The 20,409-nt window shown below is 41.6% G+C and overlaps 1 protein-coding gene and 1 long non-coding RNA gene across 5 annotated transcripts in view; one reads left to right on the top strand and one right to left on the bottom strand.

Moving 5' to 3' along the window:
- Positions 1-20,409, bottom strand: part of dok5.L (docking protein 5 L homeolog) — a 142,475-nt gene that overhangs the window by 12,312 nt on the left and 109,754 nt on the right. For 3 of the 4 annotated variants that reach the window (XM_018234947.2, XM_041576507.1, XM_041576504.1), the window contains exons 5-6: positions 18,305-18,494; positions 10,470-10,605 (exon numbers count right to left, since the gene is read on the bottom strand). In XM_018234947.2, the coding sequence (XP_018090436.1) occupies positions 10,470-10,605; positions 18,305-18,494 (326 nt within the window). The remainder of the gene's footprint in view (positions 1-10,469; positions 10,606-18,304; positions 18,495-20,409) is intronic. The other variant, XM_041576505.1, reaches the window with a different exon arrangement.
- LOC108700909 overlaps positions 1-20,409 on the top strand; it is a 146,395-nt gene that overhangs the window by 119,069 nt on the left and 6,917 nt on the right. The window lies entirely within an intron of this gene.

Here is a 20,409-nt window from a genome sequence, read left to right as displayed (position 1 = left end):
ACGGATTGCACGCGGTTCTGCCACCACCTCTACTCCTCCATCGCTCTCTACCTCGTCTTCTTCTTCTTCTTACTCTGCTGCTGGGTCCTCCTTCTCCTCCTCCACACCTGTGCACCCCCAGCTCCCCCTAGGCTATTCGACGTGCCAGGTACGCCGTTGTCACGCTGTCTTGGGGATGACGTGCCTGGAAAGCAAAAACCATACCGGATCTGTACTCCTGTCATCTCTGCAGTCACAGGCCGATCGGTGGCTGACCCCACACCAACTGCAGATCGGAAAAGTGGTGTGTGACAATGGAAGCAATCTGTTGGCAGCGTTGAGACTAGGCAATTTAACACATGTGCCCTGCATGGCACATGTGTTAAATTTAATAGTCCAACGTTTTGTCTCCAAGTACCCAGGATTCCAGGACGTTCTCACCCAGTCCAGAAAGGTGTCGGCCCATTTCAGACGTTCCTACACAGCCATGGCACGCCTTGCTGACATTCAGCAGCGCTACAACATGCCAGTCAGGCGTTTGATTTCTGACAGCCAGACTCGCTGGAATTCAACGCTCCTTATGTTGGAACGTCTGCTGCAACAACAAAGGGCCGTCAACGAGTACCTTTTTGAACTGGGTGGTAGGACTGGATCTGCACAGCTGGGGATTTTTTTCCCCCGTTACTGGGTGCTTATGCGCGATGCCTGCAGGCTCATGCGACCTTTTGAAGAGGTGACAAATATGGTCAGTCGCACCGAAGGCACCATCAGCGACCTAATACCCTTCGCTTTCTTCCTGGAGCGTGCCGTGCGACGAGTGACAGATGAGGCTGTAGACCAGCGTGACGAGGAGCTGGAAGCGCACGATTTCTGGTCGGAATCACCAGAACGAACCCAGGCACCTGCTGCAACGCAGGGAGAGGTGCCAGAAGTGGAGTCAGAGGAGGAAGGTGGCTTTGTGGAGGAGGAGGAGGAGGAGGAGGACCAACAGGAGCAGGCTTCCCAGGGGGCTAGTGGTGACCTTTTGGGGACCCCTGGTCTTGTACGTGGCTGGGGGGAGGAGACCGTGGATGATGCAGTCCTTGATAATGAGGAAGCGGAGATGGATAGCTCTGCATCCAACCTTGTGAGAATGGGGTCTTTCATGCTGTCATGCCTGTTGAAGGACCCCCGTATCAAGAGGCTTAAGGAGAAGGACCTGTACTGGGTCGCAACGCTACTAGACCCTCGGTACAAGCATAAAGTGTCAGAAATGTTACCAACATACCACAAGTCCGAAAAGATGCGGCATTTACAAACCAGCCTGCAAAACATGTTGTACAATGCTTTTAAGGGTGATGTCACTTCAGGAACTCATCAACATTCCAGGGGCAGAGGTGCCAGTAATCCTGCCACGAGCACACCTGCAAGGACAAAGCCCTTTGGCCAGTCTGTAACGTCAGACATGCAAATGTTTTTCTGTCCAAGGCAGCGCCACAACCCTTCTGGATCCACCCTCAAAGAACGCCTCGACCGGCAGGTAGCGGACTACCTGGCATTAACTGCAGATATCGACACTCTGAGGAGCGATGAACCCCTGGACTACTGGGTGCGCAGGCTTGATCTGTGGCCAGAGCTGTCACAATTTGCCATGAACCTCTTGTCTTGCCCAGCCTCAAGTGTGCTCTCAGAAAGGACCTTCAGTGCAGCAGGAGGGATTGTAACTGAGAAGAGAACTCGCCTAGGTCACAAAAGTGTCGATTACCTGACCTTTATTAAAATGAATGAGGGGTGGATCTCGGAGGGTTACTGCACGCCGGAAGACTTGTTCTGACTTCTATGCAGCTGTCCTTCTCTTCAAGCCTCATGACTCCACACACAGCTGTCCTTTAGCGTCCTCCTCCTCCCTCCGCCACCGTTACAAACTAGGGTGCAAACCCTACTGGTTTAATTTTTTCTGGCCTCTGTGCTTCAGTGGCTGCAACCAAAAAAACTGGGCAAACAATGTCTACAAGGTCAACGTATGGCAAAAAATGACTATTTTCAGCATTTATATGGCATATTTTTTCTGGCAACTGTGCTTCAGTGGCTGCATCCAAAAAAATGCATATTTTCTGCATTTATATGGCATAATTTTTCTGGCCTCTGTGCTTCAGTGGCTGCAACCAAAAAAATGCATATTTTCTGCATTTATATGGCATAATTTTTCTGGCCTCTGTGCTTCAGTGGCTGCAACCAAAAAATTTATATTTTCAGCATTTATATGGCATAATTTTTCTGGCAACTGTGCTTCAGTGGCTGCGACCAAAAAAATGACTATTTTCAGCATTTATATGGCATATTTTTTCTGGCCTCTGTGCTTCAGTGGCTGCGGCCAAAAAAACTGGGCAAACAATGCCTACAAGGTCAACGACGTTGACCTTGTAGGCATTGTTTGCCCAGTTTTTTTGGCCGCAGCCACTGAAGCACAGAGGCCAGAAAAAATATGCCATATAAATGCTGAAAATAGTCATTTTTTGCCATACGTTGACTCAACGTATATGGCAAAAAATGACTATTTTCAGCATTTATATGGCATATTTTTTCTGGCAACTGTGCTTCAGTGGCTGCGACCAAAAAAATGCATATTTTCTGCATTTATATGGCATAATTTTTCTGGCCTCTGTGCTTCAGTGGCTGCAACCAAAAAAATGTATATTTTCAGCATTTATATGGCATAATTTTTCTGTCAACTGTGCTTCAGTGGCTGCGACCAAAAAAATGCATGTTTTCTGCATTTATATGGCATAATTTTTCTGGCCTCTGTGCTTCAGTGGCTGCAACCAAAAAAGTTTATATTTTCAGCATTTATATGGCATAATTTTTCTGTCAACTGTGCTTCAGTGGCTGCGACCAAAAAAATGCATATTTTCTGCATTTATATGGCATAATTTTTCTGGCCTCTGTGCTTCAGTGGCTGCAACCAAAAAAATTTATATTTTCAGCATTTATATGGCATAATTTTTCTGGCAACTGTGCTTCAGTGGCTGCGTCCAAAAAAACTGGGCAAACAATGTCTACAAGGTCAACGTATGGCGAAAAATGACTATTTTCAGCATTTATATGGCATATTTTTTCTGGCAACTGTGCTTCAGTGGCTGCGTCCAAAAAAACTGGGCAAACAATGCCTACAAGGTCAACGTATGGCAGTTGTTTAAAGAGAACAGTAGATTACTAGCCAGCAAAGCTACCTAAGCTAAAATGTCCCTCAAATCCCTGCAGACTTCTGTCCCTCCAATACAGAGCAGTATCAAGCAGATTACTAGCCAGCAAACTTACTATCATCTGTCCCTGAAATCACTAACAGCTCTCCCCCTACACTATCTCTTCCAAGCACACACAGGCAGATTTTTCAGATACATTTTTGCCCTTGATCCCCCTCTGGCATGCCACTGTCCAGGTCGTTGCACCCTTTAAACAACTTTAAAATCATTTTTCTGGCCAGAAATGTCTTTTCTAGATGTTAAAGTTCGCCTTCCCATTGAAGTCTATGGGGTTCGCGAACCGTTCGCGAACCGCTCGCGTTTTTGCGCAAGTTCGCGAATATGTTCGCGAACTTTTTTTCCGACGTTCGCTACATCCCTACTGAGGATAATTTCCAGGAAATGGGAAATTAGATATTTTTTTTTTAAGAAGAATATCTGTTCATAGTGTGTAGGTTTTATTTCAGGAGACTCGTGTTCTTGTGGCAATTTAATTAGAAAGAAGACTAGAATCTCCCGCATAAAGCAGGACAGGAGTGTTGCCTTGTAAGAAGGAGGAGAAGAAGAAGTGAAATATTGTACTGTACTTGTTCCAAACATGTTCCAAGCATACTGTAACTGATGTTACAAATACACCCAGCAGGGGTGTATTTACCATATAGGCACTCGAGGATACACAATGGCTGCCCCCCCTACTTAAGGGGGGGTGGCCATTGGATGCCTATATGGGAAGAAAAATTTGTGGGGGGAAAAAAAATCTTACTGCCCCTGCTGCCGGATGCTTTCCTACTAAAGCCGTCAGCAGAGGTGGGTGGTCCATTGATCATCTCACACAGGGGCGTTTGCTGGGTACCTAGGGCAGCACCGGATCTGAATATGCTATGGACTCCAGCATGCTTTAACCCTTGGTAATATATAGTGTTAATTGTAGTTTAGCAACATTTGGTAAACTCTAGGATGATCAGGGCTGCCATTTACATTTATGGGGCCCTATACTACTAGGTTTGCAGGATCCCCCCCCCCCCAAAGGCCTCAGTAATAAGCCCACAGATCACCATCTGTGCTTGCTGGGTAGTAAACACAGCCAAGACCTAGACATGGGTGTTCTTGACACCAATAGTCATACTCCTGTTCCTTTCCAGCAACACTCCATTATGCCAAATTCCACCCAATACTTGCCCACTCTCTCAAGCACCACCTATAATGGAATCCATGCATCACAACTCTTAGGCCCTCTTTACCACAGGGACCCTGACCCCAGTGACAATCAACTCATATGGTTTCCAATACCACATCTATGCTGACGATACTAAGATCTATCTCTCCTGATCTCAACCCAGAGCTCTTAACTGGGGTCTCCTCCTGCCTTTACGCTATCTCTACTTGGATGTCACAATGCTACCTTAAATTAAACCTCTCTAAAACTGAAATGGTTCTCTTTCCCCAACTAACACCTATAACATCCCAGAAGTATCTATCGTAGTAAACAATTCCACTTTCACCCCATCTGCCTTGGGGTTCTCCTAGATTCTCCCCACTCCTCATATCCAGTCACTTATTAAATCATGTCACTTTCACCTAAAAACATATCCAAAATATGATAATTTATCACCCAAGATGCCACCCAAAATTCGTATTCACTCTCTTATTAGATCAAGTCTAGATTGCTATAACTCTCTATTAATTGGCCTTCCCCTCCAGAGACTGTCACCTCTCCAGTCCACAATGAACATTGCCGCCAGGCTTATACACCTCAGCAACCGCTCCTCCTCACCATTCTGCACTGACTTCCGCTACCTTTCAGAGTAAAATTCAAACTAATGACCCTGACATTGAAAGCACTTCATAACTCTGCCCCAAACTACATTTCTGAACTCATCTCTATATACTCACCAACCGCTTACCACGCTTCTCTACTGACCTGCTACTCAGCTCTTCTCTCATTACCTCCTCACATGCTCACATTCAAGACTTTGCAACCCCTCCTCTGGAATTCTCTCCCATGGTCTCATGGACTTTCTCCCAACCTTTCTGCTTTCCAACAATCTCTTAAAAACACTTACTTACCCTTATTCTGTTTAGCTACCAAATGTAATACCATATGCTACATCGCTCACCTGCTTATTTCTGACCTTGCCCACTCCCACACCTTGTGTCTCAACTCATTCCCCTGTTAGATTGTAAGCTCTTTTATGCAGGGCCTTCACTCACTGTATTACAGTTACTGGTCGCTATGTATGTAATGCTATATGTTCTTTGTATAAGCACTTATTTTACAGTGCTGTAAAATATGTTGGCACTCTAAAAATACATAATAATACATAATGGGGTTATGAAGTATGGCGTTCTTGGTGTAAAACTTATTTAGATATCAGATATCGCATCTGTTATCTGGAAACTTTTATACACAAAGTTACAAAATATGTTCCAATAGAGATTTGTTAAAGGGGAAGTTCACCCTTACATTACCAGTATGCTGTTCTTAGCGATTTTGAAATTGGTCTTCATTATTTATCTTTCCCACTTTCAAATGGGGGGGTCTTTGACCCCGACGGCCAAAAACCATTGCTCTATGAGCTTAAAATGTTATTGTTACTTTTTAATAATTATCAGTCTATTCAGTACCTCTCCTATTCATATTCCAGTCTCTCATTTCAAACACTGCCTGGTTGCAAGGGTAAACAAGACCACGAAAACCCCAAATGTCAGAATGTCAACGTCTACATCATACTAAATGTTCATTCACAGAAGAACAACGCATTTAAAACAAGCAATTCTTTATTTTGGACAAATTATCTTTTTCTTTGTAAAAATGATTACTTTGTACAAGATTCCCTACCTGTATTTATAACGGAAATTAAACTAAAGGACACAGATTCATCCGCAAATAATGGTCATTGCAATCATTTTCCTTACATATTCCAGTAGATTGAAACAGATCATTTTGGCAGAAAATTGAATTAAGTGTAATGTGGGAATTTGCATGGAACGACTTACATAATTAAGAATGGTATCATTACAAAGAATGTTTTTACGGTGACTGGAACTATAATTGCCATTATCCTTTAGACATTTACATTATCACAATTCTATATGTACAGTACTATACAAAGTACACAGGAAATATAATGGTTTCTATTAATTTAATTTGGACAGAGTTGTGTATTTTTAATTTTCATAATTTTGAAGTTTGAAGGCCTAATTTATTCCATGTTCATAGTCACTGGTGTCATTCGCATGTCCACATGAATTAAATAGTCCAGCTTGAATGCAAGCTTATTTAAATTAAAATACTACATTTTGTGCATGCCAAGTGAGCAACACTAAGGGACATTGGTAAAAAGGTTGTTAAACTTAACTGAATTAACTTTTAGTATGATGTAGAGGGTGATATTCTAAGACAATTTGCAGTTAGTTTTCATTTTTTATTTAGATTTTAAGTTATTTAGCTTTTTATTCAGAAGCTCTCCAGTTTGCAATTTCAGCCATCAAGTTGCTTGGGTCCAAATTATCCTAGCAACTATGCATTGAATATGAATACGAGAGGCCTGAATGGAAAGATGAGTAATACAAAGTAGCAATAACAATACATTTGTAGCCTAGTCAAGTGACCCCATTTGAAAACTATAAAGAATAAAAAATGAAAGCCAATTGAAAAGTTGCTTAGACTTAGGGGTGGTTCACCTTTAATTCTGAGTCTGGAATAAAAGTTGATCATCTGAAGATAAGAGTGCAGAGGACACGTGCAGGGTCGGACTGGGGGGCCCAGGGCCCACCGGGACTAATGTCCAGGGCCCCCTCCGACCCCCCGCCGACCTCTCGCCCCTATATGAAGTACCAAGCGCATGGATGCAGTCGGCACTCGTCGCGCCTGCGTGAAGGCGCCGCGGCGCTCCTAAATCAACAGGTGCTGAGTGCATGCGGCGCTGCGCAGCGCCTGAAAAAAACCTTTTTTTTTCCCCGAATCTGATCGGGAGAGGGGACTGGCCCGACGGGGGCCCATTAAGGGTCGGGGCCCACCGGGTTTTTTCCCGGTGTCCCGCCGGGCCAGTCCGACACTGGACACGTGAGTAGTGATGAGCGAAATGTTTCGCAAAAATGAAGGCCCATAGACTATATTGGGTGAAAAAAAATTTGTGCGTCAAAAAAATTCAATGGATTTTCCCATCACTACATGTGAGTGATAAAAGTCCTCCCTATTTATAATGAAGATATCGGATACAGGAAGCGTTATATTTGATATATAAAGCCAGTGACGTAAATGTCTAATGGTTGACCTGTCTTCCCAATATTTATTGAAATTGTTTATGAATGAGGGCCCCTATACCTCCTGTCTGCTTCCTTTGTAGTTACACCCCTGTATAAAGCTCCAAAGTGATATATTTTTGGATAGCAGATGGCGAGTAGCAATATTAAGCTTTGCTTCTGCCACTCTCCAGCTATGTGGGATTCCCCTATAAATATCTCAGAATGTAGACTAAGTCCTTGTCTGAGCTTCTTACGTTGGTTGTGAAATTCCATTTAGAAGATACTTTGGTTTGGACACATTTAGAGATGGAGACATTCTGAAGACAAGAGTGAGGTGATCACGTGATATTTTAGCAAATGAAGATCGGGGTTTTAATGAGTTTGCCAAACGGCTTAAACTACTGGAGAGCAAAAACTCTGTTCACAAATTGCTATTTCCAGGGAACCTGTTCAACCCCAATTAAAATCCTTAGCATGGCTGCCTGTTAAGCAAAGGATAGCATATAAAATCCTTCTGCTAACATTCATATCCCTCACTCCTCTGCTCCTCACTCCATTTCTTCTTTTGTCTCACTGTACATACTGGCATCTCCTCCGCTCCTCATAGAGCCACCTTCTTTTCACACCACTGCCAGCTCTAGACTTAAAGAAAAACTAAACCCCCTAATAAGAAAAGCCCCTACCTAGTACCCTAGATAGTCCCCCACCCTGCTTCCCCCGTGCATTGTTCATTACCCCTAAACGTGTCCCGAATACATTGCTCACATATCGGTAAGTGAAGCGGAGCTCATGGGTGCCATCTTCCGGATCTTCAGTCCTCTTCCTTCCCTTCAGCAATTCACTGCACTTTTGGCGCATGAGCAGTCGATACGAACTGGAAAACTGCTCCAACTGCGCCAATATGGCGTCACTTACAGATGAAGACTGGCGATCTAGAAGATGGCGCCCATGAGCTCCGCTGCGCTTACTCTGCACCAATACATGAGGAATGTATTCGGGACACTTTCAGGGGTAATGAACTATGTTGGGGGGGCTATCTAGGGTAGTAGGTAGGGGCTTTTCTTACTGGTAGGGTTTAGTTCTGCTTGAAATCTTTCTATCTTGCTGCTCCTTACCTCTGGAATTCCATCCCCAAATTCCTCTGTAAGGATTGCTCTCTCAATCTCTTCAAGAAAAAACTAAAAGAAAAAAAAGTTTACCTTTTGAAGCTCTAGAACAGTGGTCTAATCCTGGTACCTATTGGACAATGCCTTTACCTTGTGCATTTTTAACCCTCCAATTTGTGCCTGTATGTTAGCCAGCCACCCAATTACATTGTAAGATCTAAGGGGCAGGGTCCTCCTTCTGTCTCTTACAACATAGCACTTAAGCACTGTGTACTGTGTTTATTTATTGTATTTATTATGCGACATGTCCTCCCTGGGCGCTTTACAAATAAAGTTATACCTACATACAAGTATGGATTACATAAAGATGTGTCCAGAGTTATCCAAAAATCTTAATAGGGTTATTCCAAATAATTGCCCTGAGGGTGGACAGACACGGGAAGTGCTCAAAGACTAACCACCCAGCTGGCCATCCACCTCAATAAATATGGATCACATATGATCATTAAAGTATGTCTACATGAAACTGTAAATATGGCTCTGAAATGGAAAAGGAAAGCCTAGGCAGTTCAGCAATTTCGAATCTACATCTATAAGAAGGGCTTTCAAGACAAAGCTCAAACCGTATTCCATTGGATGATACAGGGGCTGCTTAAAGGAGAAGTAGAGTCCTTTTATACTTGGGGGTGCCAAAAGTTAGGCACCCTAAGTGATCACATTTACTTACCTGACACCCCTGGTTGATGCTCCTATGAGGAGAAAACTCCACTGGCCCGGGATTCTTCCAGCGAGCACCACGGAGTGATTGTCTTGCGCATGCACAGTAGCGCAAAAAGCTAAATTTTAAGCTGGAAGAGGATCGCTCCATGGTGCTTGCTGGAAAAAACCCTCAACTGGTGCAGTTTTCTCCTGATAGGAGCAATGGCCTGGGGTTTCAGGCAAGTACAAAATGTGATTACTTAGGGGTGTCTAAAAATTACTTTGCGTCTCCGTCAAAGCTGCAAATGGTCTGCGTATGGGACCTTCCTGAAATTGACCATATATTTATGGCCAGTTTTAAAAACCCATTGGGCAAGGATTGCAGTAGTGCATGGGTATGCAACTCTCTTGATGGGTGTCCCTAGGTCCACATTATGATTGGATCATTGTCCCAGGGGCCAAAATGTCAGATCATCCTAATTTTTTCTAGAAAAATATCCTCTTGTCTGGTGAACTCACCAAATTAGTCTATAGTATAGTGTATGCCCAGCTTTTAGACAAGGTGAAGAGAAGTTCAGGAGGTTTTGAGCTGGCAGAAAACAAAATTTATGGCAAGAAAGGCCACGGATGGATGAAAAGTCCTTTAAAATATGTGAGATGAGATGGAGTGGTTAAAACCAGCAATTTAAAATGTAATTTCTGTAACTTGGACACAGAGGACAGCGGAGATGAATGGGACCAAAGGAGAAGATGTTTAGGAGGTTTACTATTCAAGTAGGTAAGGTTTCAGTTTGTTTGTCAGGGGGCCAAATAGAAGTGCATAATTGCTAGTCTAGACAGGATATTCATGGAGTTGTCTCATGTGAGATGGGTTACTTTTATTTTTAGGATTAGGCATCAGGGCAGAAAATAAACTGCAAGGGATGACTATTAAGAAGCAGAGAGAATGGAATGGAAGTTCTTCAGTGCAGTTCTACAGTTCTAATTCTATCAGGTGCCACATTTCTGGTCTCAGCCGACTCAAGCTCAGCCACTGCTGAACAAAGGCATTTATATTGCCTACTTGTTTCTGTTTGATCCATAATAACGTGGGTCTAAAGCCACTGGGAGCAGCTGTCATCAACTTCACCACTGACACTCCTCACTGGGGACACGTCAGCACAATTTATATATTAAGTAATGTATTTTGGATTAAGGGAATTAAGAGGGCACGTACCATGGAATTCTTGACACTCTGAAGCAGCCGCTCATGTTGCTCTGCAATTGCCAAGGCCGATGAGTGAACCTTGTGATAGATGGCTTCACCCTCTCTGGTCTGGAAGATAAACAGTCCCTCCCCTGTGTCACACATCCTGCCAACAAATAGAACACAACCAGTGTGTGTGTGTGATTAAGGGCTTGGATTCAGCAGCCAAACACATTTGTACATACCAGCTTGTCTATCACAATCAAACCTCAAAAATTGGGTCCCTGTGCAAACAAAGTAACTGATAAGAATGTTATCAACCTCAATGGCAATCTTCAGCTTGGAAAAAAAAAAATACTGCAGGTGATTAATTTGGATTAAGGTGATCTTGTCTTGTGCTGTTCTCCAAAAAAAAAGATTAGTGCTGCTTTAAAGGGATACTGACATCTCTATAAAAATATAAAGCTCCGCTTTAGCGTGAAGCAGAGGCTGCAATAAGCTTGGTGCTGTAGCTACACTATATAAAGTATCCGGACACCTGCTTGCCCAACATTTCATGCCCTATGGTCCTACACAACAGCCTCTACTCTTCTGGGAAGGTACTTCCTACTAGATATTTGCTTCCATTTAGACAAAGGCTATTGATGAGGTTGGGCACTTTTGCTGGGCATCAAGTCTGGCATTCAGTTGGGTTGAGGTCAGGTTCTTCCCATCTCAGCAAACCCATCCTGCACTGACCTGGCTTTGTGCGTAGAGTCATTATTGTGCTGATACAAGAAAGTGCCTTCCCCAGACTCTTCCACAAGTAGGAAGCATGAAGTTGTCAAGAATATCATTGTACCCTGTGGCCTCAGCCTCAACCCATTACTTAATTTCACCATTGGTGTTGTGCATTTAGGGAAAGTGTTCTCCTGCCATCTGCCAAGACAATGTATGGCATTACACAAGGTGATGTTATGTTTCATTTGCCTCTGATCATCCAAAAAAAACTTGACAATTCCTATGTTGTTCCTGTGCTGACATTGCTTGGTGAGACAGTTTGGAAGTCAACAGTGAGTGTCTGGATGTTTCCCTTATAGTCAATCCAAACGCTAGTTTGTTAGCACCAAGATTTTATGATGTACATTAATCACATTAACACAATTAAAACGTGGCTGGCCAGCCTACTCTGATTCATACATTTAATACCCACAATAAATAACACTTTAAAAACACAATTCATACACTTTAAAAACCAAGGAAATTCCTATATGGTTACGGATAAAAAAAAAAAAAAGTTTAAGCAGTTGGGGTTAAGTTGTTTTCAATGGATACGGTGTGGCTAATATACAGGATAGTGTCCATATAAAGAGCTTGAGAGGTATTACAGACAATCCAAGCTTTTTAGTTTAGCTTTGATGTATTTTTATTAAATATTCAGGCACTTATCATCCACATAGGTGTACGGCCCTTATATTAAGTGATAGATGTAGCAACATGTTCCTTATCCCTCAAAGAATATAGGACCATATAGTCTGTTAGTTGGAGCAAGATCTCAGCGAGTGGAACTGCAGAATGAAAGAGTGGAACGCTAGGCATATTAGAGTGGTGAGGGACAAGTGTGAGAGGAGAGCGCTGGAAGTTGGCATGAAGGGTCATCGCTACATCGGAACAGACTATAATTAAGGCAGCATGAGCTACCCAGACTGTTCCTAGTAGGGGCTAGAGTGTAGTGGGCTGGCGCAGGAATACAACACTGAGAAAAGAAAAGCAACAGGTGTGAACTTGTATATAATAATCCCTGAGCTTCAACCCTAACCGCCTATATGGTCCCATCTTATTTGAGGGACAAAGAACAGGTCAGTGACTGTTGCTACATCTGTCGTTTACCTTTAAATTAACTTTTAGTTTTAGTACGTTATAGAATGCCCAATTCTAAGAAACTTTTCAATTGGTCTTCAATATTTATTTATTTTTTTTTAAGTTTTTCTTCTGACTCTTCTGTCACTGACCCCATCCAAAAAAAATAAATGCTCTGAAAGGCAACAAATGTATTAGTTATTGCTAATTTTTATTATTCACTTTTTCTATTCTTCAAGTCTCTCCTATTGATATTCCAGTCTCTTATTCGAATCAATGCATGGTTGCTAGAATAACTTGGACCCTAGCAGCCAGATTGCTGAAATTGGAGAGCTGCTGAATAAAAACCTAAATTACTCAAAACCACAATCAATAAAAAATGAAAGCCAACTGTAAATGGTCTCAGAATATCAATCTCTACATCATACTAAATGTTAGCTCAAAGACGAACAACCCCTTTACGACTCCATTCCTTGGATTTAATAACGGATCCTTTGCCCACAGACCGTTTTGAAGATAGATTAGAAATGTCATGTTTAGACAAATACATGGGAAACATGAGTCAAGTTTAGAAATCTATATCAAACAATTGCTTCTTCATTTATTAAAGGGGTGGTTCACCTTTCAGTTATGTTTTAATATGTTCTAGAATGGCCAGTTCTAAGCAACTTTGCAGTTGGTCTTCTTTTTAGCTTTCAAATGAGGATCACCCCATTACAACACCACCCTTATATTAAAGACATACCTTACCATCCGAGATATTCACTAAGTTCATCTGTCATCCATAAATTCATACAATGACACAATACCATGTTACATTAAACTAAATATAAAGGATTTTTGAATAGCCAATGGTTTGACTTTACATCGTTAGTAAAGAACAAAGCTGAGTGCTCATTAGTCTATAAAGGTTTGATCTTTGCCTGGTGTTTTTTATATTTTGTTACAATCCTTGATAACCGCATCTAATTGTCACGGCTAAAGAGATAATTAGGTGCAACCAGGGATCTATGGCGTGCTTGTTACTTTTGTCTTTAGCTTTGCACGTTGGCATGTAAGGTCTTTCTATGACCTTCATGGACATTATAAAAAGCCCTTGTCTGCTCTTTCCTCTAATTCACCTGATGATAAGGTCGGCTTAAAAGCAAACTATAAATAAACAATTCATGTTTTATGCTTATTAAAAGAATTACCTTCTACGCTGTAGGATTCACATGATAAATAACGTTACAATTTCAGACTTTTGAGCAAGACGAGGGCGAGGTGGGTTAAAAGGACACCAAAACTAGACAATTAATGAATTGCATATCCTCTTTAAACAATGAGTGATGTTATTTAAAACCGTGAGGTTTGGGGAGAATTGATTTACTTCTCATCCAATTCTAGATGTTATCAATCAATGCTATGAGCCGGTGTCTGCCAAGGTGTAGGACATGGAGAGGAACCCACAAGAGAAAGCAGAAGATTATGATAATGTCAGCTAAAAGTAGCCAACTAGTCCTCCGCTATGAAAGAAACCTAAAAGATACCTACATGACCCCTTAAACAGTTTAAGATTGATATTATTTTATCCTAGCTAGAGGATATGCTCCGGAAATAAAGATCTTAATGGTTTTCACTCAGAACACAAATTGCCTCCAGCCACCCTTGTTGACCTCTACTTTTCTTGTGACGGTTTTTCCATTAGCCAGGGACAAGTTACAGTATTTCAGTAAGTGTTATCGGTTTGCATATTGTTAGGCTAAAGAGATGTGTCGACTCAAAGCTACCTTTTATAAAAGCAACCTTGTCCAATAACATTACAAAGAAAGTAATAAAAGGGCACTTTTTTATACTATTTATAAATAAAGGGAATTGAACACCAGGCAGTGAAAGAACGGGCATAACCCAAGCTCCCCTTTATGCATCGTATACACTAGTGATCGCCCATATCTTCCATTAATAGCTGAGATGATGGGAAAACTGGATCTATCTGGTAGAACTTTAGTAAAGTTCAAACAAATGGCAGCTAGATAGGTAATATGTACATGGGTTAAACCAGTATATGGAGCTTGTTCTTTCCTACTGTGATATTGCTACTGACAGTCGCTAATGTATTCTACAGCCAGTTGGTTGAGGCCCCTCTGCTGGAGGGAGTAATGCATGACTCGGCTTGGGGACAGTGATAGTAATTATTCAATAAATGAAGCAAGCCTTTTAAAAGGATAACATAAACCTAAAAATGAAGAGGTCTAGAAATGCTGTATTTTATATACTGAACTTCTAATTCCAGCCTTGAAGTACAGTAGCCTTCAAAGCAGTAACGTAACTAGGCAGCGTCATGGCCGGGTGCGTGCTGCACAGCCGGGCCGCCCCCCCAGAAGCGATCTTCTTACTGGCTGGCTACATCAGTGTGCGATCTGCCAGCAGGCCCCCGAGGGGGTCGGTCCTGGTCCGATCGCACCTCCAGCTCCCCCGGTAGTTCAAAAGTTGCCCCCAGCAGCTCCCCATCTTGGATCCTGTTGGGCCGTCATTCGAGTCTCAGTGGCACTGCACATGCCTGGTGTGTTCTGAGCTAAGCTGTGGGGTTGTTGCAAGAGGTTAATACTCTGGATATATATACACAATATATTGTGCAGAGAATCAGCTGCAAAGAAGATGGGGAGATACTGGGTGGAATCTTTGTAGGTGAAGATCTTCAATAAAGGGCAATGGTGGCCTTGGGTTGGTATGGAAGCCCAAACATGAATTGCATAATTTCTAGCTTCTTCTTTAAGCTTTTGTTCGCTTTTAATGGCGCCGTAAAACTCAACAATCTGTCCAGATATGTAACCGTTTTCCGTTTAAACATGCTCGCTAGGCACTTCTGGTACAGGTATGGGACTGATTTTCTGAGTTATTGAAAGTCTGTATACCATGGACTCCATTTTATCCAAATTTTTAACCAATAATTTCCTTTTTCACTGTAATAATAAAACAGTAGCTTGTACTTTATCCCAACTAAGATATAATTAATCCTTATTGGAGGCAAAACCAGCCTATTAATGTTTACATGATTTTCTAGTAGACTTAAGGTATGGAGATCCAGATTACGGAAAACCCCAGGTCCCGAGCATTCTTTATAACAGGTCCCATAACCGTATCTTTCTTTCAGAGCTCATTAGCAGCAAGTGCTGGTTTATTCCAAACTATATTATCTGGGCTCAAGTCATGAAGCAGTCTTGACTCCTGCAGCATCACAAGGGTATATTGCAACAATATGAGAGCTGAACTATAGTAATAAGTCAAATCAACTGGGCTTGCTGTTTTTTTATTTTTCCTTTTGAAAAAAAAAAAAAAAAACAGTCCAGCTGATTTGACTTATTACTATAGATATATCATGACCTGGATGAATGACAACTTTCACAGACAGAGGAGAATAGTGATGGGTAAATTTGTCCTGTTTTGCTTCCCCAAAAAACTTGCGAAACGGCGAAAAATTTACGAAACGCATTGGGCATCAAAATTATTTCAACGCCAGCGACAATTTTTATACTCACGCCTATTTTGTCCAAATGTATTAAAATCAATGGGAGACTGAATAATTTAGACGCGCGTAACTATTCTATTTTTATGACACAGCGGATTTTTCTCAACAGTTTCATGAATTTATTCGCCACAAACCCCAGAAATTTGCAGCAATTTCACCCTCCCGAATTTATTCGCCCAAGGCTAGAGGTGAACCTTAAAGGGATACTGTCATGGGAAAAAAAATTTTTTCAAAATGAATCAGTTAATAGTGCTGCTCCAGCAGAATTCTGCACTGAAATCTATTTCTCAAAAGAGCAAACAGATTTTTTTATATTCAATTTTGAAATCTGACATGGGGCTAGACATATTGTCAATTTCCCAGCTGCCCCAAGTCATGTGACTTGTGCTCTGATAAACTTCAATCACTCTTTACTGCTGTACTGCAAGTTGGAGTGATATCATCCCCTCCCTTCCCCCCCCAGCAGCCAAACAAAAGAACAATGGGAAGGTAACCAGATAGCAGCTCCCTAACACAAGATAACAGCTCCCTGGTAGATCTAAGGACAACACTCAATAGTAAAAACCCATGTCCCACTGAGACACATTCAGTTACATTGAGAAGGAAAAACAGCAGCCTGCCAGAAAGCATTTCTCTCCTAAAGTGCAGGCACAAGTCACATGACCAGGGGCAGCTGGGAAATTGACAAAATGTCTAGCCCCATGTCAGATTTCAAAATTGAATATAAAAAAATCTGTTTGCTCTTTTGAGAAATGGATTTCAGCGCAGAATTCTGGAGTAGCACTATTAACTGATGTGTTTTGAAAAAGACATGTTTTCCGATGACAGGATTCCTTTAAAAAACGACTTCACGATGCAGCCAACGCCTCTCGAAGTACAGTTTTCCCTAAAAACTCATTTCTAGGTATTTCACTAAGACCTATCGGAGAGTTTTGCAAATCCCTTTGAGCTTCTTCATCCTTTCCGTCGTCTCTCTATAAGCCCGAGCGGCAGCAAAGTTTGTTTACAAGATTGTTTTCCATTAGATAAAACCTGCTAATTAATTCCCTGTTTTCAAAGAGACTCGAGTTTCGTCTGTGTTCTAAAATTGTCCTCGTGTTCTGGAGATTTGCGATAGGCTTATTTTTGAGGTTTTTTTTCCCTCAAAATAAATCTTTTTCTGAGTTGTGAGTAATGACCCGATTTGCATATTTTTTTTGCACTGTCTATTTGTACAAGATAACGGAGATTTTAAAAAAAATATTTATATTCAAGTGTTGTTAAAAATAAAGCAAACATATTTTTTTTTAATCCGTATTTCATTCCAGTAATTTACATTTCACTTTGCATAGATATACTAAATGTTCTGCACTGCATTGTGCTTAGCATAAAAAAATACTAGTAATGACAAAGATTTATGATATCAATCTATAGAAGCTGTATCCAAACTAAGGAGGGGCTGTTCTTGCAGAACAGGGTGATATTTTTGTGATTTCTTTGTACAGGCAACTTGGGGTCCTATTCCAGCTGTACTACAGAGGGTCAGGATTGTTGCTGCCATACAGAGAGTTGAGAAGCACATCTCGGGTAGTAGTACCCAGCAAAACGCCTAAATTCCAATTTTTAAATGAGAATTTTGTTTGTCTAGTGCAGAAAGTACAACTGCCTATCGCAGCACTGAGCCCTAAAATGCCCCTGGCAATACTTGTGCTAGAATAGAGCAAACTTAGGGGGGCTGTTCCTGCTGAATTGTGCTTAGTACTGGGGAGTATCTATGCTGCCATAGTTTTATGGGATCTCTCTGTACAGACTATGAGCAAACTTAGGGGCTGTTCCTGCTGAATTGTGCTTAGTACAGGAGAATACCTATGCTAACATAGTTGTAATCTTTCAGTGGAAGGTTCAGATTTACATTTCAAGTACACAGAAACCCAAACAACCCATTGAAACCCAGACTAGAGACTGATCTTAAAGCAGACCCTTTGGCATTTTCCAGAAACTACAGTCTGGGCCTGATTTGGATAAGACTGGAATATGTATAGAAGAGGCCTGAATAGAAAGATGAGTAATAAAAAGTAGCAATAACAATACATTTGTTATTGCTACAGACCATCTGCTTTTTAGATGGGGTCAGTGACCCCCATTTGAAAGCTGGAAAGAAGGAGGCAAATCATTAAAATATATAACTGGAGACCAGCTGAAAAGTTGCTTAGAATGGGCCATTCTATAACCTACTAACAGTTCACTTGAAGGTGAACCACCCCTACTACTTTAGGAACCAGTGTAAATATTTATTCCAACATGAACAATAAATGGAGCCTGGAACTATAAAGTCAGGAGGGTTCTTTCTGTTCATAGACAAAGTCTAAAGACTGGTGTGTGGCAGTGATAGGGCTGTGCCAAGCTTCTTCTACAAATTACACATAAAATTGAGGCCAACTAAATTATGGAGTACAAAGAAGGACATCCATTTACATTACAATGACCATGGCAGAGCCCAGAAAAGGGAGAAATTGGCGCTGTTTTATTATTTACGTACCTGCCAGCTTCAAAAGTGAACCACGCCGGGTCCCTGCCGTACCTCCGAAGTGAACTCAGGGGCCACGACACCAGCTTCATCCTGGGATTCTGAATGTCCCATAGGCAGATATTCTCGAACGTTATCTGCAGCGTGCATTCCCCGTGGATGTCTAAATTAGGGGACGGCATCAAATAAACATTGAATCTCTCTGGAAGAGACAAGATAGAATGTGAGGCTTACATCTTCTCTAAAGGAGAATATACAAAGAAAAGACGTGATAAGCAGCAGCTCAGTAGGAATAGCCCAGCGTTGAGCAAGGGACATGAATTGGGAATAAGAATTTTTTATGGAACATCACATCATGCACATTCTGTTGTTTTCCCCCCAAATGCAGATAGTTTATTTACATTATTGTATTTAAAGGAATATTTTAAAATATAAATGATGGTATTAAAGATTAGATCAAAATACAGTTGACCTTTAAAAGCCTCATCTCTTAAGTGGTTTACAGGTAATAATGCAGCAACTGTATCACCATAATAAAAGCCAATATCCGATTGGTTTCTATGGGTCTTTTTACTGGTCCTCGCTGCCAACAACATTTTGGCATTACACAAGATCAAGGCTCATGGCATGTGGGCTATATTGCCCACCTATGTTATTGCAGCCGGAGGAGAAGCACCAGGACCCAGCCGAGGAACATGGTGTCAGTATGGACACTGATTATTACTAAATGTGATTTTTCTTAGACCCAAATCCACATGTAAAATGATTCAGAGAAGGAAGAATTTGTTTTGTTGTAGTTTGGCCAATTAGCCATCTAGGCTTGGGTTGAACCATGCATCAAAGTGTCCCTGCCTATGAGAGAAAAAGGACCTACTGTATCTAGCACTTAACCCTGAACTTGTTGCACAGACTGGCAAATTCTACTTGTATACTGACCCTTCTTTTCTTCTCGGCAGACCATTAGTTGGTCATATAGGTGGTCTACTCCTGTCTCGCACCCAACTAAAGTGAACCAAGCAGAAGCTGCCCTATCCGTAGATGGCCTTTCTAAAGAATGTTAGATAATGAGCACTATCACTTAGACATTTGTCTAAAGCTGGCCATAGACGTGCAGATAGCCTTCCTATCGGAATTGTGCGGTGCATTCTCCCGACCTACCACTAACCACTCCGATCAAATAAACATATGAACATAAGAAACAAATCAGGTGATGTTCTTTCACTGACAGCAATCGTATGAAAGTTATGTCTGACAAATAGTAGTTACACAGTTAAATCGGGTTAAAAAAAGACAAAAGTCCATCAAGTTCAACCCCTCCAAATGAAAACCCAGCATCTACACACACCCCTCCCTACTTTCACATAAATTCTATATACCCATACCTATACTAACTATAGAGCTTAGTATCACAATAGCCTTTGATATTATGTCTGTCCAAGAAATCATCCAAGTCCCTCTTATAGTCATTAACTGAATCAGCATCACAACATCACCCGGCAGTGCATTCCACAACCTCACTGTCCTGACTGTGAAGAACCCCCTACGTTGCTTCAAATGAAAGTTCTTTTCTTCTAGTCTGAAGGGGAGGCCTCTGGTACGGTGATCCACTTTATGGGTAAAAAGGTCCCCTGCTATTTGTCTATAATGTCCTCTAATGTACTTGTAAAGTGTAATCATGTCCCCTCACAAGCACCTTTTTTCCAGAGAAAACAACCCCAACCTTGACAGTCTCCCCTCATAATTTAAGTCTTCCATCCCTCTAACCAATTTAGTTGCACTTAGTCTTTGCACTCTCTCCAGCTCATTTATATCCCTCTTAAGGACTGGAGTCCAAAACTGAACTGCATACTCCAAATGAGGCTTCACCAGGGACCTATAAAGAGGCATAATTATGTTTTTATCCCTTGAGTTAATGCCCTTTTTTATGCAAGACAGAACTTTATTTGCTTTAGTAGCCCCAGAATGACACTGCCCAGAATTAAACAACTTGTTATCTACAAAAACCCCAAGGAAACTCCCAACACACTGCCATTTAGTGTATAACTTGCATTTATGTATATTATTTTTGCCAAAGTGCATAACCTTAGTGACAGTCTCCCATTGATATCGTCAGATCG

This window comes from Xenopus laevis, chromosome 9_10L (assembly GCF_017654675.1).
Source record: "Xenopus laevis strain J_2021 chromosome 9_10L, Xenopus_laevis_v10.1, whole genome shotgun sequence".
Taxonomy (NCBI): domain Eukaryota; kingdom Metazoa; phylum Chordata; class Amphibia; order Anura; family Pipidae; genus Xenopus; species Xenopus laevis.
The sequence above is the reverse complement of the archived record's forward strand: the minus strand, read 5'-3'. Positions and strand labels throughout refer to the sequence as shown.